This window comes from Haemaphysalis longicornis, unplaced genomic scaffold (assembly GCF_048455015.1).
Source record: "Haemaphysalis longicornis isolate Haplotype H1 unplaced genomic scaffold, Haemaphysalis longicornis Haplotype H1 scaffold_9, whole genome shotgun sequence".
In the NCBI taxonomy this organism is placed as follows: domain Eukaryota; kingdom Metazoa; phylum Arthropoda; class Arachnida; order Ixodida; family Ixodidae; genus Haemaphysalis; species Haemaphysalis longicornis.
In genome coordinates this window covers 46,965,014-46,992,714 of record NW_027526460.1, presented here as the reverse complement: position 1 = coordinate 46,992,714, position 27,701 = coordinate 46,965,014, and the positions used below count along the sequence as shown (strand labels likewise).

Here is a 27,701-nt window from a genome sequence, read left to right as displayed (position 1 = left end):
AGCGCACGGGCGTTTTCACTTTTTGCCTCCATCAGAAAAGCAGCCACCGAGACCGATATCGAACCAGTGCCCTTGGGTTCAACCCTCGCCTCCTGTATTTGTACAATGCCAAACGCATCGCGCGCTTCCCAATGGGAGTGAGTGGTACGCCTGCAGTGCCCACATGTCGCGAGGTGGTGCCCCGAGCTGAACCGGGATCACGCAACCATAATTGACTTCGAGAGCGGTTTGTGCCTGGTTGCCAAGGCAACCAATGTTTGAGATTGTCAAAGAAATGGTGCTCGCGCCAGCGCTAGAAAGCTCAGAGCCGTGGCGGAGCATGTTTTGTCAACGTGGCCACTCTCTAGCACGCGTCGCCCCAAGATGAACGGGTCACATGACTGAAGCGCTGGGAACGCTACCAATTGGGGGAGAGTGGCCGGAGTAGAAGGAGAGGGCTTGGTTGGCTGGTGCGGGCTGATGCGTTTGGCATTGTAAAAATACAGGAGGCGATGGTTCAACAGCAAGCACAACGTCTTAGTACAAAGGGACCAAGGCGCGATAAGAAAGGTAGTACCTGCTCGAGCAGCAACGCCGCGTTGAGCTGCTGCAGCTGCTCCTGATACTGGCGCTCCATGTCTTGCACAGCCTGTCTGTGCTTGGCTTCCTCTTCCAGCAGGTGGGCTCCCATCTCCTCCACCAGGGCCTTGCGCTTCTCCGCCACCTGGCAGCGAGCACCCCAAGTGCAGGCCGCTGCTGAACACACCTCGCACTTGGCAGTGACAACACGCCCACTCACACACCGATTCCAAACACTGGTTCCAAACCACGATACTCAGTTTTACATGCAGGGACCATGATGAGGACACACTTCTGCAATCCTCACAGCTAGATAGATGGCAGCTTTGCGAAAAAGTATGCTGATGGCCAACTTTGGGTGTGCATGATTTGAAAAGCAGGGAATTGTGAACTAGGCTATGAGCTGCTTGTTAGCCTACTCGGTGCGCTTGTTTTTCACTTAAGAAAACAAGATTGTAGTGCTTCAGTTGTTACCCTAGCATTCATGCCAGGTTATGGCCTCTCACACAACAAAGAGACTGCAGTTTTTAAATCGTCGAATGGGGTAAAAGCCTAAATGCAAGGACCTCTGGCAATCCCAGACCACTCCCCTCGCCTTACTATGGTCGCACTCACTTTACAGCAGCTTTCTTTAATCATTCACCTCTTCACATCACACCATTGCACTCGGGCAGTACCATTAGGGCAGCTGTTGCCCTGCCATTTTATTTCACTACTTGTAAGCCCAGGGCTATGCTCACAAGTACATGCTAGTGAGTACACATATTTACATTCATCATAAGTACGTACCTACCGGTAAATACTACCACACAGGAGCCAAAGTGGATCGTTACGGGTCCTCATGTTGTCAGGGCTTTACTTACTTATGTTCAGACTTGCATTTGTAGTTGGGCCTGTACTCAGCATCATACTCAAACGTTCGGTTTCGAGTGCGAATGAGTACGCGTGAGTGTACATGGAAGTGTGTCAATATATGCATCCCACCCTGTCAAAAACTGTATGTGGTACATACAGATTACCGGGGGAACTCAGTTCAACGCACCTTACTCGTGACCACCTCATTCACTTTTCTGTTCACTGAGTTCACCTACCTTGTTAGCTTCAGAGGCAGCAATGGCACTGCTGCGGGATGCATCTTCCAGTCCATCGATGGTGTTCTGCATCGTGGTTATCTTGGCATTCAACTCCTGCAAACAGACAGCGTCACCGTCAAGGATAGCTTCACGAGTTTCTCAGCTAGCCTCATCCCAATTACACCACTGGTACCTGAGGAAGTTACCTTTTCCTACTTGCAACTGTGCAGCGTGAGGTAGAATGTTAACCTCAAAAACAGAAGGAAGACCCCATTCAAAGAGAAGCAAAGTCTCAAATTTGCTGTCTGAGTTTGTCCCGCCTAAAGACGAGCTCATTTTATTTCCAATAGCGGAAATGATGATGAAGGGCAACAACTTCTTCCCCACGCCCAATTAGTAACTCCAGCATTATCCGCCAGTTCTTCCCTAAGTGAAAAAAAAAGGGGGAAGAACAAGGGCTCACTATCTCACTCCAATGTACCTTGCTCACTGGCATAGTTACAGCATTTCTCCCAATTAGAAATGCTTTTGCAATAACGACAGGAAGCACTTGAGCACTTGGCTCCTCACTGACTATTCCTGATGATGAATACTGGTGTGTTTCATTTGTCTGCTTGCAAGATACTCACTTTTCACATATATCTCCTTATGTGCCCAGATGCAGTGAGCACGGCAACTTTGTTCACATTTAGGAACATTGTTAGTGGTACACTGGTCAGCGTTTGTTTAGCAGCATCGGGTTTTATTCGCCGATGCTACACTGGCGATGAGGCGTGCCGTAGTGGAGGGCTCCGGATTAGTTTTGACCACCTGGGGATCTTATTAACATGAACCGAAATCTGGAACACACGGGCCTTTTCGCTTTTCGCCTCCATCAGAAAAGCGGCTGCCTCGGCCAAGAACTGAACCCACGTCCTTGGTCGGTATTCATTTTTTTAAAAGTCGTCATTGTCACAGGTGGAATACGTTTTGCAGCAGAAACCTCCTTGTGAAAGCCCTGTAGCTGTCAGTCTAATGCAGATACGTTAGAAAAAAAAAAAAAAACACTTCCTGTCAGCTGTTGAAATGGGCTTCTGCAGGAATGGTACGGCTACAGAAAACGGCTGTAACACGTTCCATGAGAACTACCTTTAATCAAATTATGACTGCTCAGATCATTATACAGCTGTGATGAATTTTTATTTTAACCGGTATTATCGATTATTATCAGTTGCAATTTTAATACAAGTAACATGAAGCCGCCCCTTCCAAAGCCATTCTAGCAGCATCATCAGGTTAAGCAAAGCCACCATGAAATGGACAGCCCCATGCTTGTCTCCTAAAATGAAGCTGCAGTCTTTCAAAGTTTTATCAGGCTAATTGTCTCAGAGATATGCGAAATTGCTTCCCTGCACTCATTTGGTTTCACAGTTGTTTGGATGACACCCCGGTCAATACGCTTGTCAAATTGCAATTCAAGCTGCATTCATCACTGATTTTGCCATAGCTTTTTCACCTGTACTGTAACAGCCACTGTTCAATCATCTGATTGGAGATCAACATCAATCAACTGTTTTTCCACTTCCTTTCTCCCTGGGTTTAGACTGGGGAAACAGCATACATTGTCAGCACACTCTAAGCAAGGTGGCTATGCACGGCATAGCCAGATGACAATTTCAGTAGGTAACAAATGATGTCCTTTAGAGCAAGAGACAGTGGTACTTCTAATTCCTCATTGGTATTAAGAATGGAACGGAGCAGTAAAAATCAAGGCATGCGCCTCACGTGGACATTTGAAGTACTGATTGATTGACTGTAGGGTTTAACAGGCTGATGCAACGCAGGCAATAGGGCGCACCGTAGTGGAGGGCTCCGGATTAATTTTGACCACCTGGGGATCTTTCACGTGTGCTGAAATCTCGCACACACGGGCGTTTTTGCTTATCGCCTCCATCAGAAAAGCGGCCGCCGCAGCCGGGAATCGAACCCACGTCCTTGTGCTCAGCAGCACAACACCTTAACCACTGAGCCACCGTGGCGGGTCAAACATTTGAAGTAACAAACACACAATTAGAAAGTAAAGAGTATTGCAAGTAAGTACCTCGTTCAATTTAAGAAGTCCTTGGAGCTGTGCTTCAGCCTGCTCGCATTTCTCCGCAGTTTCCCGGAGCAGCATCTCGAGCGATGCCTTTTCCGCAAGCGCCTGCTGCAAGAGCTCCGGGGATGTATTGTTCAGCTGCGAGACATGAAATGCAACATGCACAGCGCTCAGCAACACTCGGCCGCTGGGTGTGTGTAAAGCGCTCAGGCCTTGTCTGTAGTACAGTAGAGCAAAGGCACCCCGAATTATTTAAAGGACAATGACTACGTGGGTGGTTCAAGTTAGCTGAAGGGTGTGATCCAAGAATTTTGCAACTTTTCTTTTTTAACCTGGCCCCCAAGGATCACAACGTATTTATGCGGGTCTGTCTTACAATAATTTCGAACGCATGATTTATTGGCCAGCCAGCAACACTGCATATGAAGTTTACATGAGTGGATAATTGTCCCACACTATGTGCGCACCCAAGAAAACATCTCACAAGCATTGTTAGCCATTTGATAGGATGTGGACAAAGTGACACCACCCCAAATATAGTGCAGTCACAACAGACGTGTTTGGGGGCCACTCTCGACAGTCTTTCTTTCTACAGCCATCTTTAGCTATTATGCAGGGGTACACTTATAGCCTTCTAGCCTCTATACTTCCACCCTAACGTGGATGGCATTGAACACATCTTTGTCGTCCATGGTATAATGAGACAGCTGTAGGTTCAGTAAGTGCCCTCGTGTTTTCTGTTTCTCATCTCTTGCGAAGGGTTTTTACCTGGTTTGTTCATTCAGGTAATCATAAACCAACACGCCCAGACTTCCGTGTTAGGCAACCACTTCAGCTCACAAGCAGCAGAAAAAAGCCAAGTTCTGCTGGTGGCACACATTGCAACGTTGCGTTTTGGTGCAATAATGTGTTTTGGAGCAAAATGAAGCAAGCAAAGCCAATTGGCACAAACTGGCGCAAACAATGCAATGCTTCCTCGCCCCCACCCCCCCTATCGATCATTACACTGACGACAATGTCAGGCCAACACAGCAAGGCTAGCTCCAGGGATTCCTCTACACATGCTACTACTAACCCAGGAACACGTCCTGAGAGGAAAGGGGAGCGAACCCCTCAACTCTTCACAAATCTTGTTCTTTTTCAGAAGCAATAACGTGACACCTCAAATTTTACCACCTGGAACTGAGTGTAACGAAGAGCAAGCAAGCAAAACAGGGGGGTTCGAGAGGAGGGAAGAGAGGGGAGACCTTGGTCTGCAGCTCGGTGATGGTCTCCTCGAGCTGCTGGATGGTGCTGGTGCTGACCGTCTGGTGGTCCTGCTGCGAGATCAGCGCGCTGTTCAGCTGGCCCTGCAGCCGCTGGGTCAGATCCTTCAGCTGCTGGATCTCGCGGTCCTTGCTCTCGCACATCGCTTCCAGGGCACGCCTGTCGTACATAAATTACGACAGCTCTGCTGAGCAATCCCTCAAAGTTTAAACACAAGTGCTGAAGGAATGTCTGCGCTACAAGGACTAATTTAGACAGATTTTTCACCCACATCGAGATCTCCTGTGCACAGGCATGCATTTTTTTTCTCCGTCAGGGAAATGGTCATGGCAGTTGGAATCGAGCAACATGAGCTTTAGCACGAGCAGCAGGTTCTGTCACGCGATTCAGTCCTGGCCTCCACCAAGTGATCCGTTCTTTCTCCCTCCCAATACGGTATCGATAAAATTCTGCACACTGCAGTTAACTGGACGAGAATCTAATCTAATAAAGATTAGAAGCAGCAATAGAACTCAGTGGAGGGTTAGAAATAAAAAATTTGGACAGCACAGGACGGGCGCTGTTGGCACTGTGTGGAACAGCGATTTGCCCTACACTGAATATCAATAGGCTGATTATTATAATTATTTTAGCATTGCTGCGCTTGAAGTATCTTTAGGTTTGTGAAAAAAAAGTGCTGGATTCAATGACACTTCCAGTAAATAATTGCCATGCGTCCTTTTTAGTACAAGCCTACAAATTAAAACATAGAACGCGTGCCCCTCTCTTTAGCACAAATAGCATAGTATATTTCTAAATCAAAAAGGGCTATGACTCACTTGCTTTCTGCTAGCACCTTGTCCTTCTCTTGCTGAATTTGAAGAAAACTAGCAAGAAAACAAAAAGAAGAGTACAAAATTAAATCCCCAGTGTTCACCAGGGACAAACAAAATAATTACATTGCAAAAAGGAAAGGACACACATTTTTTATATTCTTTACACCATGATATGACATCAGCTAGCCAAAAAGTTGCAACAGCAGACAAATATGTTGAGAAAGCAACTTTAGCCCGTAGCTTAAAGAAATCCTAAATGTCATAACATTACAGAATTGGCCAAACACAATGTTAACGGAAACCTTTTGACTAAAGTTTGCTACTGGGCTACCTAGTTGGTTCAAGGTCATCATAACTGAGGTTAGCACTTCAAGAAACAAGACACATGACAGAAAACAAACAGGACGGGTGCTAACAAGAAACAAACAGATGCACCAGGAAGCAAAACAAATGCAACAAGAAACAAACAGGAGTGCCCGTCCTGTTTGTTTTCTGTCGTGTGTCTTGTTTCTTGAAGCGCTGATCAGCTCTTTAACAATTTCCAACAGAAAAAGTGACAACACTGCACATACAAAAACAAGTGTGATGTGCTGAAATGCACGGTAAATGAAGTGTGAGCTAGTGTGTCCCCCACCTTTCGTGCTTGCGCTTTAATTTTTCAGCCAGTTTTTCGTTCTCGTCTTCAAATTTCTCGGTTGTTTCCTTCAGCTTTGCCTAGAGTGAAAAGTAAATGGGAAAGATTGAGAAGAGGAAACATTCGCTACGACATTAAAACTGCAGCAGTAAAAAGGCAGAAAAAAGCAAAGAAAATAAAAATGGAAAAGGTATAAAACAGTCCCACCTCCAGATCTGTTAACTGCTTCCGCAGCATATTTTTTTCCTCGATCTCAATGTTGAGCCGTAGCCTTGCATCTGAAAAAGAAAAAAAAAAAAAAAAAAAAACGACCACAATCACTAAAATGATAATCCTTGATATCAAAGAAAATGAAATCTTTTTTTGTGATTTCAAACCACTCCTGTCAAACCCACTCCACTCCAAACTGCTATATATCTACATAGGTAGTTGTACTATAGAGGTCTGGAGTGGAGAAGGTTGACAGGAAAGAACTACGATCTACATAGGTAGTTCTCTCCCCCCCCTCGATACCTGGTCTGGTTGATAGATTTTTTTATCCTGCGGTCCATCCACTCTCCAACCAGCATATATTACAAGCCACTATCTTTTTTTTTTTTATACCTGAACCAGAGTGCCCCTTCCGCATTACTTAGCTCCCCAGTCCAGCAGTCTGCTCATCATCTTTGAAAGTGACGCTTTTAACACGAAAGTGTTTTATTCCCGGTTACACGAAGAGATTTCGCTTCCATCATATCCGCAACAGAAGTGACGCCTGTACAACGGAGCAGGCGGCCTGTAAAGGGTGCACACCTACACGCACGGTCATCTTGCGGGGAAGCAACCTTTAGTACGAAAGAGTATGTTATACTTAGGGTTGTTCGTTTTGAGGTTTTATATTTTAACACGAAAGTGTTTTACGCCACGATACCCCAAGATTTGACTGACATCACATCCGTCACGGAAGTGACGCCAGTTCACGTTTGCCGAAGCGACCCACCAGCAGGACGCCGCTCGCCAAGTACACCCACGAGACAGCCGCCGACCCGCAAATCATGCTCAGCTGCAGATTTCGCTGCACATTTCACTTTCGTGTTTTACCGATTCCTATGATAGAGGAATCAACCACAGTTTTTTACTCTTCCTTGCACTTCAGGCAATCCTAAATTTCCTTTCAGTGTGACTTATAAGACTAAGGTTTCACACCACAGATGAGGACTGGATGCCTACATCAGTTTATCAGTCTTGGACTGCCACCCCCCCCCCACCAACCCCCTTTTTACATGACATGAGTAGGCAACCTATCTTTCACTCCTGTATAGTGCTCTGGAATCCAGCCCCCTCCAAGCTTGTTTTCCACCTAATTTCTTTTCAAGATTAGAGCCTGCAGTTAGGACTACTTCTGTTCAAACAAGACTGCAGCACAGTGCTACGCACAGTGTTTCAGCACAGTGCTACGAACTGTTGCGCGCTGTTTAACTCTTTTGTTACAGAGGAAAAACAACCGATTTTAAGTGCTTCCACAAAACATTTTTTTCTCTTGAGCTACTGGACACACGTAGCCTTGCTATGCATAAAATTGTAGCTTATAGATGGCTCTTCCAAACACAAAGCAGCAGTTTTGTTAAAGGTACAATTACTTAGTTTATTTGTCAAGTAATCAGAAAAAAGCCCCCAAGAAAAGTATACGAAAAACACAAATCGGCACTTTTACTGAGACTTAAACTTATTTCAGGTACTTTAAGATATACAAATTGTTCCTATGTTCCTTGGCTATGATCCAATATATAAATCAACAGTGTACACCAAGTTTTGGATTTTTGAGGGCCCGTCAACCTAGCGCAACTGACGGCTGCGCCACACCGCGAGGGCACTCAACGGTGAATGAGTCTCTGTAAAATGTGCATCCAAGTACTGTACTTACCCGATTCTAACGCGCACTTTTTTCCGGAAAAATAGGTCGAAAAATCGCATGCGTGTTAGAATCGGATACGAAACCGAACCGAAACAGCGGAAATTTCGTCCCACTCATCGCCATCGCCATGTCAAGATGGCGCTAAAGCTTTTAGCAACGATTTTTCGGACGCAGGAAGCATAGGCGCCTAGGCTTTTCTATCGGCGTTCACACAAATCGTCAAATCGTTCCACTTGCGCGCTTGATAACAGCAATGGCAGCAGCGGCTCTCACGCGTTCAAAACTATCGGTCGGCTGAAGCGTGCGCCTCTGGAGAAGCTCGCGGGATGGGCGTGTGAGGCGTGGGCCACGATCCAATCGACCATGGTTGAACGTTAGTTCAGAAGTGTGGCATCGCGAACGTGCTTGACGGCACCGAGGACGAGATGTTGTGGTCAGCGGAGAGCGACGAGGAGTGAGATGAGTGAGATTACTTCGGGAAATAAATCACCCGTTTCTCTCGCATTCGTTTTTCTTGCTCACACAGTTCCGTGCGCGTTACAATCGGAGGTGCAAGTTTTTTAGTTTTTTTGTCAGGAAAATCAGGTGCGCGTTAGAATCGGGTAATTACGGTAAACTCTTTTGTGTCCTCGCACAAAATTCTTATCAGTTCGGTGGTAAAAAACAAGAAAAAAAAAATCAAGCGCTCTCGACAAGCGTCGCACCTGAACCCTGCAGCGGTAATCTTACACGAGCGCCAGGTTATCTTGAAGGTGATAGCGCGATACGGCGCGGTGCATTTGGCAAAATATCCCGGCCGTACGTTCTCGAGACCCTAAACACAAAATCAAAACCGCAGTCGTCAGATAAGAAGCACGTTTGTTTATAAATACAGCACGGAGTCACAACGAAATTACCTGCCAGCGCTTGTTGAAGTGCAAAGCACCTGAACCGGAGCTTCGTCGTCCTAACTGAAATCTGAAAATCCCACATCATTGCTTGACCCCTCACTGCTGCTGGAATCAATAAAATCGACAGCAGGAGCAGCCGAAGTGCTTGCTACTGCAGTCCGACTGTGCGGAGCGCGGCGCGAACCCGACGCCATTTTTCCTCCTCCTCCCCTCCCCCTTCGGTTCAAATTTCTCTTGCTACGCCGCCACCACACGAGACACATAAACAAACGAAACCGAAATTGAAAGAGAAGTTGCCAATTAACACACCAGATGGCGATAGTTGTCTGTGGAGCGCGGGTTTCAGATTTTGCGGGAGATTTAAAATCATCGGACGCCGGCTTCCGATTGCCTATGGCGCCGTCGTGAAAGAGTTAAGAATAGAGTATTTCACATCGTCAAAGACAAAGGGGTGAGACTGGAGCTCACACTCACCCAGTACTCTCTGGTCAACCGCTTCAGACAGGCCGTCCTCGCCATCAATCACAAGGGGGTGGTCCACCGTAGGCAAGAGTCCATTGCTGCAATGCATGGGCCAACATCAGCCCAATCAGCTCACGAAATTCTCAGGCCACAAATGGGCAAAGAAAAGCTCAAGTGCAAAACTCACGTGCTTCCCTGAAGCTCTGCAGGACCAGAAGGGATGAGATGGAACAAAGAAAAAATTGAAAAGAAGAACATTTAGTAAAGGCATATCCCAAGCGCACTTGCCCATACTGATTTTCAACTGGTTCCCTCACACTCAAGCTTAAAGGAGTACTGACACTAAATTTTGCCGCCTAAAAATTATATAATTGGCTTCAGTAGTTTGTACAGATGCCTCACAGAAATTTTTGCAGCGATCCAAGGCCGGAATCACATTGAAAATCGATTTTAATTGTCCCGGCCGTGAGCTACCACAAATCAGCAGCAGCGAAATCAGTATCGGCGTGACGACACATTGTCCGGCATGTCTGGCCAGTTCAGGGTGACATCATGTAGTCGTTTTTGAAACCGGAAACAATAGCCTGCGCTGCTGTTGCCAGTGGTCTTCGTTTCGGCAGAAGGCGTGGGTGTACCGCTGAGAGCAATGCTTGTAAACTTTGCGCACTTTGCGTGTTCGACGTCTTTGCTCTTGAGCTTGTGGCCGGCGCATGGTGTTCCCTTGCACTGGTGCCAAAAACTGCGCGGTGTCTCATCTTTGCGGCCTGTGCGCATCACCCCGCTCGCCAAAGTTCTGCTATGGCAAGCTCGCGAAATGCAAAGTACTACTCAGTGGAAGCCTGTTCGAGCAAATCAACGACGATGCCAAGATGCATTATTGCCATTTATCCTGGAGGTCCAAAAGATGCCATTTCTCCTGGGTGACTGATAGCTTCCTTTTTTTAATTAACGAGATAATTTTAAAGATACTCCCGCACAGACTGGTATATTCGTTTTCTGGAGATGCCAACCTATCTATCTAGACCAACTTCAGATTTGTCTACTTTAACTCATGGGCACTAGAGCACAAGCGCATGTTAGTGCACTAATGAGTGAGCCTGCTAAGCATGTGTGGGTGAGTGCACTTATGAGTGAGCCTGGTAACCTTTGGAAACTGACAAGCAATGCCGTTTTGAAAGAGCGTAGGGCTGACAGGAAAATAAGGCATGGAAGTTACTACCCATAAAAGGCACTTTGGAAATGGTAGGCCACACAGTCTACCTTGGCAAGGCACTGTCCAAGCAACTACACTTGGACAAAAAGTTTCATAGCAGCAATGCTCACAAAAAAATGAACACCCGATTTCATCCCGCATTCATTAAGCAAAAAATAGTAATTGGCCCACCCTCTCCAATCCCACTCTGCTTTCCCCTACAAGAAAAACCGAAAATCAGCACTTGAGAAAACAGATCAACCTTACACGAAGTGCTGGAATAAAAAAAAAAAAAAGAGTTCAATACGGGTAACAAAAATAATTTAAGACTAGACTGGCAGCACACTGCTTCTGGTTATAAGCATGAATTTTCTGAAAGCAAAGGTATTAAAGAGGCAAAAAGTATAAATAAATACATAACTGGGCAGCAGCTAGGTGTACTATCAAAAACCTCTTGCTTTGTGGCGTCATGTGCCTGGTTTTCAACAGGACAGCAAGGTCAACACACGACAAGATAGAACCCTACATTACATTAATTTCTACATTTTTTTTTATTCGAGGAGAAAGTACACAAGCAGCAGCTAGAAAAAACTGGGTTCCTGTCTTTAGCAGCCTTTTCTCCCAATCTGGTTTTGACTCTGAAGCCAATGAGATTAGATTAACGTTCTCCAGGCACATACGATTGTAAGGCATCTGCACAATACTATCTTACTACCTAGCTATCTCTCAAACTTACTTTCAGCCAGTATCTTCCAGGCTCCCCTGATAAGTTCTGCCGGGCTTTCCCGCCTATTCACTCAGATTTCATTGTGCTCTCGCCATTAAGGCACAACTCTGTGAGCGCAGAAGCTTGCTTTGTGTAGGCACAACACAGGGAAGAAATGATAATGGCGCATGGAAGCCCAGTAAGAAATTGGCTGCAACACAGGTAAGCCGAAAATGACACTCCGTTTGGAAGGAGTGAGGCACCCAAAGAGCCCTGTCTCAGTTATAGAAATGCAGTTCCAACCGAAGTGAGAAGAAGACCCAAGAAAATTAAAAGAACCCTGCACAATCCCCCACAATTCATTCCACCATCTTAAAGCTGGAGAGATGACGCCAAGTGTGACCCAGTTGCTTGACAATGTCATGTCTCAAACCGTTTTCACTGACGAATTTTCGGCGTTACACATTGCACAGTTCACTCTCAATTCGCAGGTAACCCAAAGCTTGGTGAAGGCCTTTAATTTCAGTCTTCAAACAGTTTGCACGAAACCAACCCTAGACAATCGCTTACCATTTGGATTAACATCATTACCCGTTTCCTTCTGTCACAAACCATTCCAAGCAGTATTCACAACCGTCTGCATTAAATCATACAAGTACTAGTTTATGCTTTAGCAACTTTTAAAAACTTGGGAACAGAGACAGCTGAGGCTTTTTTTTTTACGTCACATGCAAAATGCAACAATGTGACTCCAAATTCTGGACAATGACCATAAGAACACTTCGCCAGGAAGCATCTTTAGACGTGCAAGGCTGCATTTAGAGCCACTTTTTTCAAATGATGTTTTCGCGGCAAATTGAATAGGGTATTTCCAGGTACAAATGGCCTTGACTATCCCTACAACAACATCCTGAACTGTGAGAAGCCATAAAGCAGGGCTGACCTGCAAGCGACCGTTGCAGGGCCACGTTCTCTGCCTGGAGCCGGCGGATTTCGTCCTGCGATTTGGACGGCTCGGGACTCTTCTTGGCTGGCCGGGTGCCCTGCAGCTCTTCCAGCTTCCGCTCCAGGGCCTCGTTGGCAGTGACCATCTGCGCAGGCATTTGGGATTTCGTTCCCTCTGGCCATGAGCCCCTCTTAACCCTTTGGTGGCCAAAACTTTATTATTTTGCTTGAAGGAGTACTGACACGAAATTTTCGTGTTACGTTTTTTTCACTGCTATGTGTACCTACCAGCCCACTGATCATAGAATGACACATTAGACGGTCGAGCACAGCGTAAACATTCATTTACGGTGTCGTTTATTCGTGTCAGTTTCGTTTTCGACAAAACAAACGCCGAGCGGCTGCCATGACAGGAGGTATCACGTGACGTCACCATTCATGCTGCACCGCTGCCGCTCTGGACGCGAGCGCAAGCGAGCGCACGCACGCGCCCAGACTGGCCGAGGTTTTCACCGTCCCCCACGCGCCCGGGCAGCATGACGTCATTTTCAAAACCATGACGTGTACACACGCTGGAGCAGCACGCACCAACCACAGCCAGCGCGTCGGCTTCGTCACGGGAGTCCCGACGTCGGCAGTTTGGGGCAAGTAGCCGATGACGTCATGTCGGCCCGCTCTGGGCTTTCTTGTGCGGGCAAAAATTAAAATGGATCTAAAATATGTTTCGCCGATTGGTTGCTGTTGAAACTTTCTGGGAGATATCTCCTGATAAAAAGGAAGCACTTTTTAAGTACTTATCTCAGCTTTGAAATTTCGCGTCAGTACTCCTTCAAGCATGTGAGTTTTTTATGATCTAAAAGGACTTCCGACATCACAAATATGACGCCGGAAAAAAATTTCGTTCATTAGGACGGACACTAGGACACACTGACCACTGGGAAACACTGGGCACTGGCTGCCCATATATCACTTGAACAAGAGAGCTACCTTGATCCCCATGATTTATGGTTCAAGTGAACACGATAAATTACTTGTATCGCTATCATTTGTAATTACAAACAAAACTGCACAACTTTGGTTACCTGTCACTAGCCCATTGAGCCACCCGGGCTCAATGCGAGTTGACACGTGTAAACAATAATTTTTTTCAGCACACACAAGTAAGTGCTGCCCTCTCAATTAATTTTTGAAGGTCCGGAATCCTTCGTCTGTCGACAGATGATGTATAATTTAAAAACAAAAGAAAAAAACAACATGCGAGACAAGAAAAAGTATCATTTGAGTTGTTGCTCCTCAGCAACACTGGGCATCAAAGGGTTAAAATGTTCCTCCCATCCTCTGCCACCACAATAGAACAGCAAATAAGTTCAAATTTGGCTATGGCGGCCCATTGGGTTTCGGTACACAGCTGTCATGACCACACGTGAACTGACGGGTTATAACACTCTCCCCTGGCGGATTTCTAGCTTTTTATTCACTTGTTTGGCTGGCACATGCTGCCTACAGAGCTGCTCACCCCAAACACCCTTTCATTTACACTTTGCACCACCTCCACAGACAAGCAAATGCCTTTTTTTTCTCCCTCACTGCTATTATTGATTATGTCATTGCGCAGAGGCGGGTTGAAGGACCCCTCTTCCTCCCCCCTGGCCCACTCACGTTTGAGAGCTCCTGCATAAGCGTCTGGTTCTGGAGTCGGAACTCATCCTCCTGGCTCTGCAGTTTGCGCTGCAGGACCTCATTGTCCACAAAGAGCTTCTCAAACTCCTTGGCCCGCTTGCTTCGGCTCACGACCTGTCGGCACAGGGAAGGGGGCACGAGAGAAACAAGGCATCAGCAAGGGCGCTGTGGTATGGGCTTGAGTACTAGCACCCACACAAGTGTGTGCCCACACTAGCAACAATTTTATTTCCGAACTAAAATGGATGCACACCAAGGAGTATAGCCCCTTTCATGGTGCCTGGCGCATTTAGTCACTTGCCCACGCAAAGCAAGCTTCCCAACAAAGATTACGGGAGAAAAAAGAAAAGAAAATTGACACAAATTGCTGCAGCAATAGCACACACAATTCACATTCTGACGAGATAAAAAAAAAACCACCTAGCCTTAAGGGGACTCACCTGTTAACATTCCTATAAGACTTACCACTTTATGACCCACAGGCTTAAAAAACATCGCGCACCGATGCAAATACTTTTGCAGATCCATAAAAATGCTTCAAATCGCCTAAGTTGCTTCGTTTCAAAATATGCCCCTTTTTCACTGAAATAAAGAACTAAAACTCTCACTTGCGAGACAGCTAGCGCCATCTAGTGAAAACTAGATAAACCAAAATGTGTTTGTTCACTTTATATTTCCGTAAAGAACCGATATATTTTTAAAAGAAACAAACTAAGCCGTTGCGAACAATTTCATGTATCTGTAAAAAAATTTAGTATTGGTACACGATGCTTTTTAAGCCCGCAGGATCATGAGTTAGTAAGTCCCATAGGAACGTTAACTGCAGAGTCCCCCTTAACAATCCTTGCTTGCATGGTTACCAGATCCATTTCCAAATTTAAGACGCTTTTCCCCCCAACGGAAAACACCTACAGAGCAAAGTTTGCCAAATTGTGTAGGCAAAAGGCTGGGGACAGCAGATATCTATTAACTTGCTCACAAACTTTACGCACTAGTTCAGCACATACACTCTTTAGAAGACAAGACACCCTATGGCCCTTATTGGCCAGCGAGTCTGAGCTTTATTTCTATACAGAGCTTATAAGAACCACTAAGAACCTCAGTCTGTACAAAATTGAACGAAGCAGGCTTAGCAACACTGGACGTACATGCAGCAGTCAATGTGTCGAGGCAGAAAGTTCTTTCTGCCTGCTAGCCGCGAGCATGACATTAGAATGCCAGCTTCCCACGGAGAGATTTTTTTAACAGCGCAGCTGTTTAGCAAATTGCAGTTTTTCGTGTCTGCAGTTAAAAATACCAAGAAATTGCCGAGTGTGCATGTGACCGCGGGCTTCACAGTGACCGCCCAGCAGTTAACAAAACCCCCCAAAAAATGCCTAGTGCTCATGTGTGCGTGTCTCGCGATGACCGCCCAGCGTCCCGTGTGCATTCATCAAGCCAAGCATACCCATTTTAAAAAATTGACCAAGATTCGCAAAAAAAAAAAAAAAAAGAAAAGAAAAAAAAAAAGGAAAAGGAAGACGACCGTTTCCTGTAATCGTGACAACACTTGTCCGGAACGAGAAAGACCAGTCATAGCATACACCTTTCAGGTGATGTCTAATGGTTACCACTTCCGCAAAAAATTGAAAGAAGCTCACACCTATACGCCTCGAGATTCGCGATCGCTGCGCCGCCTGCCGCCGCTTCTCCGCGGCGTTTGCGGGATTAGCGCTGCGTGGCTGATAGGTGGTCATGCAGTGTTTTGGTTCTCTTTCGCTTCTCTTTGCCTTTCCGCGCACTAAACAACTTGTTATGGTGTCGTCTGTAAGGTAACTGCACGTTTAGGGCACTTAAAAAAAAACAGCTGCGTCTTGGTAGAGCGCTCTAACGCCAACAAGAGCTACCCGGGGAGGCGGTTCTGCGCGCTTCTTGGCCGCTCTTGCGGGCGTCGGCGGCGGCAGCAGCATATCACCGCTGTCACCTTCGAACACGTCAGCACAAGTGAATTCTATTTATTGTCGCCTCGTTTAGACCTGATATTGGCACTGTAAGAGGTTGGTTCGTTTTGCATCGCAGACAACAAATGCGGCTTTGCTTCGAATATGTACGTCGTAGAAAAATATGTTTCGGGGATGTGATAACCCGATACTGACAAAAACTTGTGCCTTTTATGGGAATATAAGCCACGCGAAAATGTTAAGTACACTCAAAGGCTGTGCATTGTCAGATATGTGCCCACTCATGCCTTATAGTAAGAACCAAGGTATATGTTAATGAAACCACGGGAAAATGAATGGTCTGCAAGTCAGGAATAAATAGAATAGTCGTACGGGAATAAAAAAAAAAAAAAAAAACGAGTGCAGCTTCTAAAATGCTAAAGACGTTTGTTTGAGCAAGGTAGTATTCACCAGACCAACTAGATGCGAAGTGCACTGATATTTCGCTAGACGGAGGGGGGGGGGGGGGGTGAGGAGGAGGACGCTCAACTATCGTTGTTTACAAATTCGGAGCGAAATCGACGAATGAACGTTTTAGTAATCCCACACACAAGCTGCGTGTTCACTTTTCGTATGTTTTTCGCCTTCAACGAACGGCTAATCACTCGGCGGACGCATTTTTTGAAGAATACAGGGTAGGCAGTTCACACGCGATACGAGGTGTCGTTGGAATAGTTGATTGATTGATTGCAGGGTTTAACGCGCCGACGCAACGAAGACGATGAGGCATGCCGTAGTGGAGGGCTCCGGATTAATTTTGACCACCTGGAGATCCTTAACGTGCGCCGAAATCTTGTACACACGGGCTCGTTGGAAGAGTGTCGTATCTGATAAGGGTATCTGATTTCGGTTTAGCTAGATTCTGTAGTCTCCCTGTGTCATATGACGATGTTTCGAAGAAGAGTTTGGTCACGGACGCGGATTACTCTATAAGCCCATCTTCGCGCTTCTCGTGTAGGATAAATGTAACAGATGAATCTTTGTGAGCGCTCACCTCGGCACAAGACGACACAGCATTAAATTTATCGTTGTGTGCTGACTGCGGAGTGTAATTTTGCATTATCCATCGTACTTTTTTGGTACAATGTTTGTGAAATTTATGCCACATTGGCTTATTCACGGTACTGATCAATATCTGATATGTGATATTGGCAGGCGTAACTTGCGTGCTGTCAGGTATGAGTGCTCCGCTGGATTTTGTAAGTGCACAAAGTCGATTTACATCATAGTGTGTATGGCCGCAACATGACCATCCGAGGAAACACTGCCACTAAATTTCAGGGCAGCGGAATTGCAATCAGCTGCATGCAAATGCTGGCTCCGGGACGCCAGCCTGTGACACACCCCCGGCGCTCATATAGATCTCACTAAGATCGCGTCATAAACGTTTATACTCTCGTGAACACACCACGCTTGCAAACAGAGTGCCTGCTCCACGTTATTCGGTATTTCGAAGACAAACGGTAAATCGCTGTCTTGAACGAGCCCCAAAAGCAATGGCGACAGGGGGGAGCGGGCCGGGGACTCCCGCGCGTGCTTTTGAAACGGGCCGCTAGGGGGATTTCAGTGGCGCCCCTACAGGCCGCGCTCGAGGCGTATAGCAACAATGATGGAGTAAAGGACGTTGTGGCAGCGAGGAAGCAAATTGACTGCGATTGTGGACTTAAGCCTTCATGATAGTTGTAAAGGTTGTGACCAGCTTCGCTACCTTCGTCTTGCGTGTTAGTGTGAGCTTCCTACCTTTTTTTAAAGCATCCTTTCTGCAGTTGCAGCTAAAATCAGGCTACTGCTGCAACATGTTTCGCCATATTCCGTCTCTGAAGATGGACAATTAGCAGCTACTTACTTGCAGCCACTTTTGTTATATTTGGGCCTTGCTACATGGCTCATTTTATATGCAAACATGCTGTAAGCTTAAAAAAAAGTTGTGCGATAATAGAAACAGCCTGTTTTCTTTCTCATGTAAAATTCTGTCAGCACACGTGAGCAAAAACAACAACAAAAAAAAAACTAAGAGAAAACTAAGAGAACTTTTTGCGTCAGTCCCTCGCATAACTAAGATTGTAGCTCAAGTTTGATAAATGGCGGCCCACGTATTGATAACACCTCTTCAAAAAAAACAATATCCAGGGTAAGAGATACTTACTGAGTTTACTTTGGACAGCTCCTTCCTGTGGTCATCCAGGCTTTGTCGAAGTACTACAATCTCTAAACAGAAAACAGAGTCATCTGGATGTCAGGAAAATTCTGAGCAAGCGGGTCACATGTTGTTAGCAAACAATTTCTGTCGGCCCAGCTTTTCTGACAGACAAGGTATGAGCTGAGATATCAACAATTACGGGGTGTACATTTCTCACTTTCTTCTTTTGATAAAGCCAATTTCAAGCCTAACACTTCCAGCCACACAAATAGTGTTTTCTACCACAGGAGGCAAAAGAAGTTGTAGTCAATTTTCGTTGAGTAGTTGTGTGGCAGCACTGCTTTCAATCTCTCTTTGAGAAAAATAATTGTGTAAAAGCATTATAGGCCCCCCGAGGAGGAAAACTGCACATTGTGAGCAGCAGATGGTGCCTAAAATTTATGCACCATCAACTAAGAAGAAAAAAAAAAAGGGGCAGGAGCAGGAATCAAACCGAGGGATTCAGTGACAGGAAAGTGACTTCACCACTTAAAAAGACACGAAATGTGGCTTTCAGGGTACTTCAATATTAAATGAAAGGGTGCAAAAGAAAAACGAGTGTACCACAAAATGAGCACCTGTCTTTGATGGCTTTTGAGCCTGTTTACAGACTTTGAACGCAAAAGCATTATGGCTTCCCTGGAAATACTGTACAGTTGCATTGTGTGTGTGTGATACCGCTTTTATGAAGATGCCATAGCACAGATTGTAGCATCTCAGTATGGAGTTCCCAATGGCCTGCATTCTGATAAGCGATGAAGGTGAAGGAAGAAAAGCGAAGACATAAAGGCAAACGTGACGTAGCACAAAAGAAGTTTTTTGGTAGTACCACCACTGGAAGCCATAACGCTTTTACATTAAATGCCAGAAGAAATTTTATCCTATGCTTAGCACGCGACAAAAAAAAAAAAAACAAAAAAAAACAAAGGGGGGTTTAGAGAAGTTTTAACAGGCAAACAGTATAGTTCGCACATGGTGTACTAGGAGGCAAAACTTTTGTGCTGGCCGTCTTTGAAGAATTTTTTTCTTTTTTAACAATGACAGCTTTTTCTTTCCTGCCGCACAAGCAACACTGCCCCCCCCCCCCCCCCCCCCAACACCTGACATGAGCCACTTGGCAACAAGGCCACAGCCGTACATCAGAGAATACATTTGTATTAAAGGAAGTAAACCGTAACAATTGTTTTTTTTTTTTTTCGGGTTGGCTTCATGCACTTGGCATTGATACAGCAGCTGTGGACGCTAACAGGAAAACGCTGAACAGCACTTGTCTGTGACGAAAAGAAAATTGCAGGGGCAGCAGATGTGACCTTTTGAAATAATCAAAGCTTTTCCATAATGTGGGAAGAGTCACTGCTGATGTAAGGGGGGGGGGAGGGGGGTTACAAGTTTGCCATGGCTTCTTGAACACTGCCAAAAACAAGAGCTCACTGATCACTATTCATACAATGGACGCGACACTCAAGTCTTCAAACTTTTTGGGAAAGCAAAGTTATCATTATCTGTTTTAAAGATCACTGCAACATTTTTGTTTTATTATCTTTGAAGCCCTGACACGAGGCCCGAACGCTTTGGTTTTTTACAGTAATATCGTTAAGACGCTCTTCTAATCCCGTGACATTTATTAAGCCAGAAAAAAAAAATTCTCACGCATCATGGGGAAGCAAGACACATTTATTGACATTACAAATGCTGCGAAATGCGGTTGGAATGTTTTGTACAGCAGAAAAGGTAAGTCAGAACTAGCTGCCTTTCTGATGACTCGATCAGTGGTGACCGCACAGCGCCTATAGCAACTAGGTGTCAAGGGCTTCAGCTGTTTTGACAGCTCACGTGTGCGCGCCTCACCATCGGCGTCGACGGCAGCAGCTACGACACTCTCTCCTCGCGAGAAACAAAAACTTCACAACAAATCACGTCCACCCCACCATTAGCTTTCTTCGTCGCACCCCGAAAGCAAGTCGTGGCGAAACTACGCACTGTCGAGGTGTGTTCGTACTCGCCCCCTTTCAAGGACGCACCTTGCATCGGTCACCGGACGCATGAGGCAAACGCGAGCAACCACCGATGCAGGCAAAAGTTGCCCGATCTTTGCAAGATTAAATTATGACAAAACAGTTACCTTGGCTCTGGCGCCTGCAATGTTCGTCCAGGTTGTAGTTCTTAGTCCGGAGGTCCAGTAACTGCGTCTGGTCGCACGCACCATTTGGGGAGGATAAATTAATTAGTGCGCCAGTTGGCAGAGAATCCCGAGTGCGAATTCCAACTCATGAAGCGCGACCAACGTTAAGTACGCAGCAATCGAGAAACTAAAACTGCAGCTTTCAATCTCCGCGATGGGCACAATCGTGAGCGCTGCTAGATTAAACTGCTGATGACACAGTCAGCGCAAGCAATCAGATGTACGATAACAACGCGGAGCTCAGTAGGAGAAGTCAGAAAGCGCCACGTCGATTATGAGAGTGCAAGCTGACTGAGGAAGAAAATAGATTACCTGCAGACGCTGGAACTCGTCGTCGGAGAGCGTAGCCGCCATGTTTCCATCTTTGCCCAGCGCCGACCTCAGCGACACCTGCTGATAGCAGACCGGAAGGGCTGTTTAGAAAGAAAACAAAACAGAAAGTAGCACGTGACTCTGCGGCAGTGAGGTTGGCGACAGTTGGTGAGTGGGGAGTTTATTGTGCTGGGTAAGCGCGATGGATCGTCGCCGCCTGCTAGCCTGGCCCGTGGTGGCTGCAGTTCTTGTCTGGTGCTGCGGGATCGTAAGCGCGAAGGCGGGGTAAATGTGATCGTTACGGTGAGCACGCCCTTTACTACAGACAAAGCGTACCCCATGTGATCGTCGCGATCGTGACAGAAAAACCATGAGTACGGCCGGAGTGCAGCAAGATCGCCCGCGCGACTGTGATGTGCTCGTGCGTACGCCCGGAAACCCGACTGTGCAGCAACTCGTCTCGAGCAGCGTAGAGGCTGGCGATTACGATTCCGCCGAAGAATGCACGCCAGCCCAGCGAATGCTGAGCGACGGCGCCACCTCCTTGGAAGAAACCGACGAAGATGCAGACGCGGACCGCTTTCCGCACGTCCGCGATCGCATGCGGAGAAAGCTGCGTTTCTTCTTCATGAACCCGATCGAGAAGTTCCAGGCTAAGAAACGCATGCCGTGGAAGTTGCTCCTACAAGTCGTGAAGATTGCCTTGGTCACGCTTCAGCTCGTGCTGTTTGGAACGAGCAGCTACTCCTACCAGCAGCAGCACAGGGACACCACCGTGGCGCTGCATCACATCTTCCTGAGTGGCTGGGACAGCGTGCGCGAAATTGCGAACTACCCGCCCGCCGCTGGGCCCTACGCCGTCTACACCAAGTTCGAGTTCTACAAGCACGTCGACTACGTCGTTCGGCAGTACTCCAACGTTACCACGGCCACCATCGGCTCCTTCGGGTACGACTCCCCGATCGGCGCCCTAGTCCCGCTGGTCTTCTGCAAGACTTACTACCGCAAGGGCTACGTCTGGCCCTTCAACGAAACCCTCATCTTTGACAACTACCCCATCCGACGCTGCCTCCCTATCGAAGGACCCGAGGCCGGAAGCCCGGCCTGGCGCAATTTTAGCATCAAAAGGTATCTTGAAGAGCACAACTTTTCCGTCATCTTTGAGCGTCTCATAAGCGTGCAGCTGGAGTTCACGCTCAAGACGGTCTATCTCAAGAGTCTAAGTAAATTCGATCAGCCGGACTGCTACCGGTACAACGTGACGATTAACTACGACAACGAAGCTCACGACGCCCAGTTGTTAATCTCCCTCGGCGTGCACTCACGGAAGCTCATTTGCACCTCAAATGTGCTGTATACAGACTCAAACAAGATAACGTATGCATGTCTTCAAGCCGTAAACCTCATGGTCATCGTTATCTGCGGTTCCTCACTGGTGCTTTGTATACGGTCTCTTATCCGTGCCCAAACGCTGCGCAGGAAGACGGTGAGGTTCTTTGCCAAGTACTACCAAAAGGAACTCACGACAGCAGACAAACTGGAGTTTGTGGACTTCTGGTACGTTATGATTGCCATCAACGACATCCTCATCATCCTTGGCTCCTGCCTGAAGATCCAGCTAGAGCAGCGCGTTATCGACGGCCAGCAATACAACCTGTGCTCGACCCTTCTGGGAACCGGGAACCTACTTGTTTGGGCCGGCGTCCTACGTTACCTGGGCTTCTTCAAGAAGTACAACATCCTCATCCTGACCATGCGCCGGGCGTTCCCGAACATCCTCCGCTTCCTGCTCTGCGCGCTTCTTCTCTACTGCGGATTCTGTTTCTGTGGCTGGGTCGTCCTGGGGCCACACCACATCAAGTTCCGCTCGCTCAGCATGACCTCGGAGTGCCTCTTTGCACTCATGAACGGTGACGACATGTTCGCCACTTTCGCCATCATGTCCGAGCATGATGGCATCATCTGGTGGTTCAGCAGGCTCTATCTGTACCTCTTCTTAATCCTGTTCATCTACTGCGTCCTCAGCTTGTTCTTGTCCGTCATCATGGACTCGTACGAGACGATTCGGGAAATCCACGAACATGGAGTGCAGCCCGGCGAGCTGCAGAAGTTTATCGCCCAGTGCAATGACTCGGCCACGAGTGGGGCCTACCGCGAAGATGACCAGTCCCCTAAGACGACCGCCAGGATTATTGCTGACTGTTTTTCTTGTTTTCGGAGAAGGGGCTACACCTCCATATGATGCGCTTTGAAGTGTGTGGTTTTTAGCTTTGCAGCTACATTGACGTTGCTTTTATTACACTAATGGCATACAGCAGATCTGACTGTAATGAATCCTCTGAGATTGTGTATATCTTTGTTTTTTGTGGAGAGTTCAAACGAATCTCCGCACATATACTATGTGCGCTTATTAGAAGTGACTTTTGTTTCAAGAGAGAGAGAGAAGTAACGTTGTTTCGAGTAGTGTTGAACAGATGGTGTTCATGACGTGTAGCTAAGTAGCTACTAGGCTGCTCTAGCAGTTGACAATTGTGTCACCTTGGTGATAATTTTTTCACACTCAAGATGTCACTGAACACAACACACTGTGATTCAAAGACTTTCCTATTTTAGCACCTCTCATCGCTGTTGTTAATTTAACTTGACCTGCAAGTTCTTGTTTAGTGTGGCAGACGCAGCACATTGTTGTTTTAAAATTGGATTTTTTTATTGATGACATTGTTCTTTTAGCCTTGGTTTGCCAACTAATCAGCATGTTCACCTTGAAGCATGGTACGTGCCAGCTGGCAGTCAGTCGATTCAAATTTTCTGTTGCATGTCTTCTTCCCTTTTTTTTTCGACAGGCCTAGCAGCCATTGTTTAAACAGGTGTTCACGTAGTCCATGCTCTTTATTTTATATCTGCCTACTGTTTGGTTTGGTGGAAGCATATGGTGAATCTATAATATAATGTCTGTAATATGTTTGTCACCAAGAGCTGAGAAAGACGGAGAATACCCCATTTATGATGGGAGTGTGAAAGGGGCAGTCAACGCACTCGCACTTATGTGCTCTCCACATCTTGGCTGCCGCTTTGGTTCCTACTCTGGCAGCATTGGTTCCTACTCATGAGTTCGTATTTTCCACATAGGATCACATAGGATTGTGTATAAATCACGTTTGTCAGTTCAGCATAATGGTTAGCTGTACTGTTTCTTTTACAGGCTATATACCCACTGGTATTACACTTGGTGGCAGAAGGCCACAGGTTTCTTAACGTAAAGTGGACCGAAGGATTCGCGTAGGAGTTAAAAAATTTTGGGGGGTGGGCAGCTTAGGCTGTGCTGCCTGGCCTTGTTGCAACTATTGACAGCTAGCACCAAACAGCTTGTTGTTATAACGGTCTTTAAAGTTGTGTTGCATTCTAGGTGGAAGACGATCTGCTCAGAAAAGCATATGGGAACAATTTGTGTCGAGGTGGTCACATAGGAGCAGTTTTCATGGAGATGCCATTCAGTTATCCTTTCGAGCATCCGCAGTCATTCGTGTCTACCAATATGTTCCTTGTGTACGTTTCAACGCTTCATTTTGTCCTGTGCCATTTGTAATGACGTTCAATAAGTGTCATAAACTGATACGCAGATAGAGCGGGCGAAATGAGATATGTGCACCTTTATTTTATTTTTTCTGACGACAGAAAACCTGCTACCAGATTCTGTAAAAACTTCCGAGCACTCAATCCTAAAATTTTGCGACCACTGATCTTAAGAAAAAAACACTAGCTCAGTACTCTGCCGAACTTTCGTCCTGCTTTAAGGGACAGACAACCGATTTGTGTGAAGTGCATGTCCTCTAGCTCATATGAAAGCAGGCGGACATAATTTTAATTTCGCACTAAAATTTCCGAACTCTGAAAGGTGGCGCCGTGTAGTGTCTAAACGAGACACTAGCTTACGTATTCCAACAACTCCGTCGATTCCAAATCGTGACTCAAAAACCTCATGAAGGAATAGGAAAGGTTGCGCATTATTGTTGCTTTAGTGCAGTTAAAGGTATGTTACCGCACAACTCACTGCCATGGTTGCCAGCAGTCCTTTTGGCGGGAAACATTTGGCTGGCAGATCTAAAAATTCGTATTTAAAAAGCTCTGGGGCACTATCAGCAAAACTGTTTTGGGTTAAGGTGTTTCAAGTGATGTCCTTTCATTTGGGATAAGAAAATATACTCTACAAAAGTCGGTTGTCTGTCCCTTTAAGGTCCTGCCTTCAATCAGTTGTCGTACGCGCAGCTCTCTAGCAACCAGTGATGTGCAACGAGTCTTGCGCTGGCGCTTTCAAGTGAATAAAAAGATCAACACATGTCTTAACAAATCATCCAGTACCTTTAATCTCAAAAGTATTCACATGTCGGGCGTTGGGGGAGGTGATGAGGAGTAGAGATTGCAGCTCCCGTAAGGACACACTTAGAACGCTGCTGTGTTTTTCCCATGCTACCAGGTTACGCGCTTTGGTAGAGATGTACATGGCGAGGAAGGATTCCAGGATTGGAAAATGGAGGAGGTACTCCTTGTACACGGGAATAATACAGCATTGACAACAGACAACCACCTGACTCAAAACCATCGCTGATGGACACTCAGGTGTCAGATCTTGTAAGTAACAACTCTGGGGTGCCTACAAACAGTTTCTGCGAACTGTTCCGACTAAACACTCTTCTCATAGCATGTAGTTAGAATTAGGAATGAATAGTAAAGAAGGAAATAAAGCATTACAGATAAATAAGCATTAGTAACTAGAACCAGTCACTATATCTAGATAAATATATACCTTGCAATTATTCACCATGCCTTGTAAAAATGTTGTGGCTTGTTTGAATATAAATTATTCATGTAGGACGTTATTTACATAAAACAGCCTTACAAACGTTCATGTGACTATGAAAGTAAAGCAGTATTTGATGAATGGTGTGGTGATGATGCAACCTGTTTATTCCTTTGAAGGCAATGAAAGAAACTAAATGTGAAATAAAAATTACATTGTTTTCGCGGTAATTTTTACGTTAAGAACGTGTATTGTGCAATTGAGGTCATGAGAATTTGAGCGCTTATTAGATATAAACTACAGCAAAATTTTGCTTCAACCTACGTCTACGTTGCAAATTTCTTGCAAAAGATGTTCTGTGAGTAGTTATTTCAATGCTTGCAGAGAATTTATGCTCTTTTGCGATCATCTTGTGGCTATTGTTATTACTGTTATTAGATAACATGTGCTACGACAGTACTTTTAGTTCTGCACCACTCCACCAACATTACTGCTTCACTGGATACGTATATGCGTTGCATTTTGTGTAGACACGTTGAATTCGCCTCGGGTCTTAAGTAGAGGTGTCTGTGTCGATGCCGACAGTGCATCGACATGCCTCCACCGTCGCGTTCACATTGTTGAGCGCGGCAGTCTACACATGTATGCTTCGCCGGGGAGACAATGCAGCTGGGATTGTTTCGAAAGGAACCTGTCAGCTGCTGTGTGCATGACGCTATTGCGTACCAACTGATACCATATGGGCCTTGTAGAACCTTAAGAACTCCGTACAAAGGTGTCTTTTACAGCTGTTTTTCTTTGCTGGCTCACCTTTTATTGACCTGCAAAACACCACAATCTTATTTTACATCACAATCTAGAGTGGAGCCTCATTATTTCTGACAGAGAAAGTTGGTAGAAAATGAGGGCTGATGTTTTAAGCCCAATGCCGACCCAAGCTGCATGAAATATTGAACTTTCCATTTCCGCTCGCCTTAGCCCCTTGTTTCGTTTAATAAATGTTTTATGAACAAGCGTTTGTCCGCGATGATTGACCTCAAAATGGCCAACGGTGGCCGTGTACTTTGGCTAGTCTATTTTGTGCTCCACGCGCACACTCATGCACACGAACTGTACAGTTTATTGCTTTATATAGGGAAAAAATATGAAAGGCTGAAGTTGCATCCAAGCCAATTAGGGCATTTTTTTCCGGACCATGCATGACATTAGCCGCAGAAATAACTTGCACATTAACTGATGCGAGTTCATGAGCTCATGCAAAAAGCATACCTGACATTCCTGCCCAATTAAATGTCCTGCACATAAAAGCCAGTGAGTGAGTTATGTGCGTGTTAACTCTTCTTCAGAAAGCTCTGGCTGCGAATTGAATGTCTACGTCGTGTCCAAAGTGACGACGTTGCCGAAGTGGCATTGCTACCACCCCTAGACACAAGATACAGTTACATCAATATGCATAAATAAATGGAGACCAGGAAATTTCAATTGTTCCTGAAACTCCGTTGATAGAGCATTGGACACATCATCCACAGGTTGGGGATTCATTGAGCCACCCAGAAAGCAAATTTTGGTCTATTTTCCTTGTGTCCGACTATTTTCAGAATTCCTATTTTCACACAAAATCGAGATGATCTACTTCCCCTGTGTCATCTTTGATGTTCTTGATTGCTGGCTTTTGTATTCTGTCTGTATAATGTGTGTCTCTGTGTGTGCATATATATATATATATATATATATATATATAAATATATATATAAATATATATATATATATATATATATATATATATATATATATATATATATATATATATATATATATATATATATATATATATATATATATTCTGTTCTGGCAGTCTTGGTGCCATAGGAAGTTTAAGAGGGTTCAACGCTGGTCGACCACTCTTGACATGTCGTAGACACTCGAGTCACGGCCCGGGGGTTAAAAAGAAGGTCCCCTTCACCCCGAGTAGTCCTAGTGGCGCTGGCTACCACCCCCAAGCACAGGAAACAAAATTACGTTAACATAAATACCCCAGAAAGTGGAGGGGAAAATCGCC

At 45.8% G+C, this 27,701-nt stretch overlaps 2 protein-coding genes across 2 annotated transcripts in view; one reads left to right on the top strand and one right to left on the bottom strand.

Annotated features, from left to right (window-relative positions):
* The window catches only part of LOC144151472 (GRIP1-associated protein 1-like), a 46,113-nt gene extending 25,197 nt beyond the window's left edge, over positions 1-20,916 (bottom strand). The window contains exons 1-14 of the mRNA XM_077682526.1: positions 20,845-20,916; positions 20,473-20,539; positions 18,318-18,379; positions 14,172-14,306; positions 12,511-12,658; positions 9,857-9,872; positions 9,682-9,767; positions 6,631-6,701; positions 6,424-6,503; positions 5,793-5,840; positions 4,956-5,133; positions 3,712-3,846; positions 1,650-1,745; positions 557-703 (exon numbers count right to left, since the gene is read on the bottom strand). Coding sequence (XP_077538652.1) covers positions 557-703; positions 1,650-1,745; positions 3,712-3,846; positions 4,956-5,133; positions 5,793-5,840; positions 6,424-6,503; positions 6,631-6,701; positions 9,682-9,767; positions 9,857-9,872; positions 12,511-12,658; positions 14,172-14,306; positions 18,318-18,379; positions 20,473-20,539; positions 20,845-20,886 — 1,311 coding nt within the window. The 5' untranslated portion in view covers positions 20,887-20,916. The remainder of the gene's footprint in view (positions 1-556; positions 704-1,649; positions 1,746-3,711; positions 3,847-4,955; positions 5,134-5,792; positions 5,841-6,423; positions 6,504-6,630; positions 6,702-9,681; positions 9,768-9,856; positions 9,873-12,510; positions 12,659-14,171; positions 14,307-18,317; positions 18,380-20,472; positions 20,540-20,844) is intronic.
* An 80-nt stretch (positions 20,917-20,996) lies between these two features.
* On the top strand, positions 20,997-26,657 carry LOC144151473 (mucolipin-3-like). The gene has a single exon (XM_077682527.1). It carries the CDS (start codon positions 21,215-21,217, stop codon positions 23,084-23,086), a length of 1,872 nt encoding a protein of 623 aa, XP_077538653.1. The 5' UTR covers positions 20,997-21,214; the 3' UTR covers positions 23,087-26,657.
* Positions 26,658-27,701: the final 1,044 nt, after the last annotated feature.

Excerpts from the sequence above, each read along its gene's own strand:
- LOC144151473 (XM_077682527.1), top strand. The coding sequence starts at position 21,215 with ATGAGTACGGCCGGAGTGCAGCAAGATCGCCCGCGCGACTGTGATGTG.